We start from the raw sequence: 4,726 nt of genomic DNA on the forward strand, positions 1-4,726 counted from the left end.
TAAAAAGATATACACACTATATATATATATATACATATATATACTGTGTGTGTATATATATGTATATATATATATATATATACATAAATCCTGAAATAATCGAAAATAAAAATAAAGTAACATTGTTATCTTATCTTATCTTATCATAACTTCTTATCTTATCTTAACATAACTTATCTTAACTTAACTTAACCTAACTTAAATTTTCTTAACTGATCTTATCTTATCTTGACTTAACTTATCTTATCCTATCTTAACTTATGGTATGTTAAGTTATATTATCCTATCTTTACTTATGTTTTGTTTTGTTATGTTTTGTTATGTTATGTTATGTTATGTTACGTTGAACATAACACAACATGAAATGGTCTGAGTTCTTTCTTCCATTTGACTTTTGAAACCCTCTTAACACAGGGCATTTGTTTCAACATAGGCACAACTTCCCCATATATATCCAAAGGTAAACTGTTCAGGCCTTCATGTAAAAATAGTCCGGCTTCTGTGTGTTTTCCCCCTGGGCAGAGCTGGGCGGAGAGTGTGCTCCCTCGTGTTTACACCAGCTCCGGCTCGCTCCTCGGCGGCCGGGCGTGTGCGCCTCCTCACCTCCGGAGGACGGCCCCGCTGCACGGAGCACGGAGCGGCCTGCCAGCGGGGATTTACTGCCTGGCGCGGTGCCCGGCCGCGAAGCAGACTAGCGCTCTCCGTTCTCACGACCTCAGCTCCACACAGGCATCTCTGAACTATTAACTCAGACAAGGAAGGCAGCGAAGGCGACCACAGAACCCACACGCAGCCAACCAGCCGCTCTGCACAAGGCAGGAGGCCCTGCCACGGCTCGGTGCAGGGACTTTCAGACGGTGTCATCCCCAGGGCAGACACACACGCACACGCACACACACGCACACGCACACACACACACACACACACACACACACACACACACACACACACACACACGCACGCACGCACGCACGCAACCATCATCAGCATAACCACCCAGTACCCAGTGTACGTAGAGGTTTGAGGAAACAGTCACTTCACTTCAATAAGTCACTTCAAAAAAACCCTCATTGTCTAGGGCTTCAGTTTTTAATTTAAATCATTAGATGAATTGAATTACTTAATTAATTGAGGCTGGAGTTTCCTCCTATCCTATCATATAGATATCTGATCTGACCTTACCTTACTTTATCTTATCTTATCTTAAATAATAAATGAAATATGTACCCCAGACACATGAGACAGTGAGTGGTTAGGGAGATAAATGCCTGTCTATGTGTACTAAAGGTCTGATTAAATCAGGACATGGGAAAGGTCTGGAGGTCTCTCAGTTTACCACCTGACTCCCTCAGCGCTTCTGGGGTTTCCTCTCAGCGAAAGATTTTATATATATATATATATATATATATATATATATATATATATTTTTTGCCAATACACAGTTGGCTGAAGGCAAGAGCTGACCTCTTTAAATTACTAACTTTTCCAGTGTCTGACGCCTTGTCGGTGGAGTCAAACAGTTGGAGGGTGTAACCTAATCCGCAGTGGAGGGGCTGCAGGCTGCAAGTGGCTGACGCACGGTCAACACCGTGCCACGGCGCCCCCACTCACCGGGGGAAGATCAATTTAAAGCCGTGGGTAAGACATAGAGGAGGAAGGGAGATAGGAAAACGCGGGTGGCTTTCTCAGTGATCCTCTTTTGAGAATCTCATATGTAAAGTTCATATTCGCCCAATTCATTCCACTGTATACACGCACACGACCGGCTTTGATCCGCCCCCCTCCAAACCCTCCATCCTCTCCTTTCTTTCCAGAAAGTTTTATTTATTTTTTTATTTTTTATATTCTGGGCTGAATTGAACAATTGGTGCACAAAGGGAAGCGGGGATCCTTCCATATTCTCCTTTCACTGAGGCAATCTGTTAGTGACATTAACCCCTGAGCGCATTCCCAGGCTCCTGAAAGGGGTTTTAGGGCTCCTCAAAGCTCCCGCTGCATACAGGATGAGACCCCTTTCAAACTTTTAATTACCTTCATAGCAAAAGAAAAACACACCCACTATTCACATTCACTAAAAAAAAAAAACAAAAAAAAACGAAAGGAGCTCCCGCCAAAACAAAGTCATGCCGGCATTCCGATTTTGCAAATAAATGAAAATGAGGCTTTAATAACTGTCAGGGGGTTGCAATCTACAAAGGGCAACGTGTTTTATAACTTGTACGCACGTTTTGCGTCATTTAAAACTATGTGTAAAGCAAATGATACAGTGACACAGACAACATAATTTCTCATATCGGATTTATTGAGATAATGGGTCATTGCCCACTTTCCTTTACTTTTTTAAAAGTCATGAAACAACAAAGAATATAAAACACAGCTTTGGTATGCCAACAACTCTGTACAAAACTAAACCTTTTCATAAAAAGTACTTCATACAAACATTTCTATAAATCTTCCATCTTCACATGTACATCATATTTATCACCGACATCCAAATGTTGGATCCAGTCAATAAATTATATTTAAAAAATACATATTTTCCCTGTTCCATAAAACGGAACGATATAACCAATGAAAGCCAGTTTTGGTATCAAATGTCTTTGATACTGTCTTTGGGAGGTGTCTACCAGGGCCTCCACACCGGCTCGTTGCTCTCCGACCCCGTGCTCACCCCGACCGGGCTGACGGCCTGGGACACACCGGGGAAGGAGGTCATGCCGTGGACCGGAGACGGCGCTGAGCTGCCGTGCACCGGGCTGGCGTTCACCGCCACTGGCAGCCCCGCGTTCGCGTACACCGGGATGACCGGGGCCGTGCCCGAGGCGAAGGCCGGGTTGGGGATCAAAAATGCGAACTGTCCGTCCGTGGCGGGCACCAACTGGAAGCCGCCGAACACCTTCGGGGAGAGGGCGGCCTCGGTGGGGCTGAGCTTGGAGCCCATGGACGCGCCGCTGATGGGGAGCGTGGACGGCAGCTGGACGTGGAGCTGCTGGGACGCGGGCGGCTGCTGGCCGTAGTTCATCGAGATCATCTGGCCCATGCAGCCGGAGAGGTGGCCGAGCAGCCGGGAGCGCACCTCCGCGTTCACCCCCTCGGAGGTGGACAAGAAGCGGGTCACCTCGTTCATGCACTCGTTGAAGCCGGCCCGGTACTTGCTCAGGACGGTGGCGTCCGCGGACAGCGCTGCTGGGGGACAAGGTGGAGAGGGAGGAGGGGGGTCAGACGCAAGAATAAACTAATAATACACATGAATAACGCGCTCTGAGCAGCTCGCCCAGAAGACTACAAGCGTGGCGGCACCACAAGGAGGACACTTGAACCCACCAGTCATCTGGACGCGCTGCAGGTTCCTCAAGTGCTTCACCGTCATCTCCAGAATATCAGCTTTCTCCAACTTTGAATGCCTGGAACTCTGCAACAACACGACGGGGCGCGTTAGTGAGCGTTGGCACGCCGCAGAGGGAAGCCGCACAGAGCTCAGGAGACGTTGCGTCCGACCCGGCGTTCAACTTACATCTTTTTTCAGCGCGTCCAGGATGAGCGTCTTGAGTTGCCCGAGGCTTTCGTTGATCCTCGCTCTGCGGCGTTTCTCCATGATGGGTTTGGACGACTGCAAAAACAAACAAACAAACAAAAAAAAACAATAAATCAATCACACGTGCGACTACTCGTTTCCTAAATAAAACACGGCGCGCGCAGTAGCGAGCCTCACCCAAATTTCTGACTTCATCGCGCTCACCTTTCTGTGCTCGCTGGCGTTCTTGGGTTTGTCCGGGGTGTGCGATCCGTTCGCGGGGGCCCCGGCGAGGGGAGAGGCGGTCTGCTTCTCCATGGTGTCGGCCGGCATGGCGGGTCGATTCGCGACTCCCTCCGGGCGCGGCTCGCCAAGAGCGGCGGAGGCGCAAAAAGAAAAGCGGATAGATCCTCCCCGGCGGCGACGAGGCGCTTGGAAACCCTCCCGAGTGGCGCGCCCGCGTCAGTCCGTCTCATGCGGGCGAGAAGGCGTCGGCTCGAGCGCTCGTCCCCACCAAGACCCTCGGCTCGTTATCCCCCGACTGTCATCCGAGAGCGTGTGTGCGGGCGTGCGGGCGTGCGGGCGTGCGTGTGTGTGTGCGTCGACGCGTCGGCCAGGGCGAGTCCGACTCAGCTGCCGACACACGCGCCGGGCGGTGCTTTATATAGACGGCTCGCGTGCTCCCGGTGCGTGTGAAACCCGCTCTGCATTCTTTCCCACACTCGCCTCAGCCAATGGGGGCGCGGGCTCGCCCGCCGGGCGCGGGGCGGGCCGCTGATTGGACGGCGGCCCCGCGGGCTGTCAGTCACGCGCTGCTCGATCGGGCCCCGCGGGGACAAACAACGGCGTGCGCGCGCGCGCGCGCGCGCGGGGATAGGGAGCGATAAGGGGAATCGGGGGAATGCGGCGCGCGCGCTTCCAACTTTTCCCTTTCTTTTTTTTTTTTTTTCCTTTCGTTGCTCGTCGAGAATTTTGATGCTTTTTATTTATTTTATTTTTTTTCCTGGTGTTCGGGAGGATCTCTCAGGGATCCCCCCCCCCACTAACCTTTTAAACGTGGAACTAAACCCGCCGCGTTCCCCACCCGCAACCACGGGGGTCCCGCGATTCGATTCGCGAGCCGTGCGCTGCGTTTTTTTTTTGTTTTTTTTAAGAAACCTCGACCTCGTTTTATTCACCTTTTTTTTTTTTTTGACATCGTTTGTAGAAGCG

At 50.5% G+C, this 4,726-nt stretch overlaps 1 protein-coding gene across 2 annotated transcripts; it reads right to left on the reverse strand.

The window, feature by feature from the left end:
* Positions 1–2,293: 2,293 nt before the first annotated feature.
* her9 (hairy-related 9) lies at positions 2,294–4,135 on the reverse strand. Of its 2 annotated transcripts, none has more exons than XM_080015966.1 (4): positions 3,740–4,135; positions 3,515–3,610; positions 3,325–3,412; positions 2,294–3,183 (listed from the first exon to the last, which is right to left on the reverse strand). In XM_080015966.1, exons 1-4 carry the CDS (start codon positions 3,845–3,847, stop codon positions 2,624–2,626), a joined length of 852 nt encoding a protein of 283 aa, XP_079872092.1. In that variant the 5' UTR covers positions 3,848–4,135; the 3' UTR covers positions 2,294–2,623. The 2 variants fall into 2 exon arrangements, with proteins under 2 accessions (XP_079872092.1, XP_079872091.1); XM_080015965.1 differs by having other exon boundaries at positions 2,294–3,186.
* Between the last annotated feature and the right edge of the window lie 591 nt (positions 4,136–4,726).

This window comes from Zeus faber (genome assembly GCF_960531495.2).
Source record: "Zeus faber genome assembly, chromosome: 15".
Lineage (NCBI taxonomy): Eukaryota > Metazoa > Chordata > Actinopteri > Zeiformes > Zeidae > Zeus > Zeus faber.

What these genes read in the sequence shown, in the direction of transcription:
- her9 (XM_080015965.1), bottom strand. Translation starts at nt 3,847, where the DNA reads ATGCCGGCCGACACCATGGAGAAGCAGACCGCCTCTCCCCTCGCCGGG. An exon ending in TGGACGCGCTGAAAAAAGAT is followed by an intron (nt 3,413 to 3,514) that starts GTAAGTTGAACG and finishes GTGTTGTTGCAG; the next exon opens with AGTTCCAGGCATTCAAAGTT. An exon ending in GCAGCGCGTCCAGATGACTG is followed by an intron (nt 3,187 to 3,324) that starts GTGGGTTCAAGT and finishes CTTGTCCCCCAG; the next exon opens with CAGCGCTGTCCGCGGACGCC.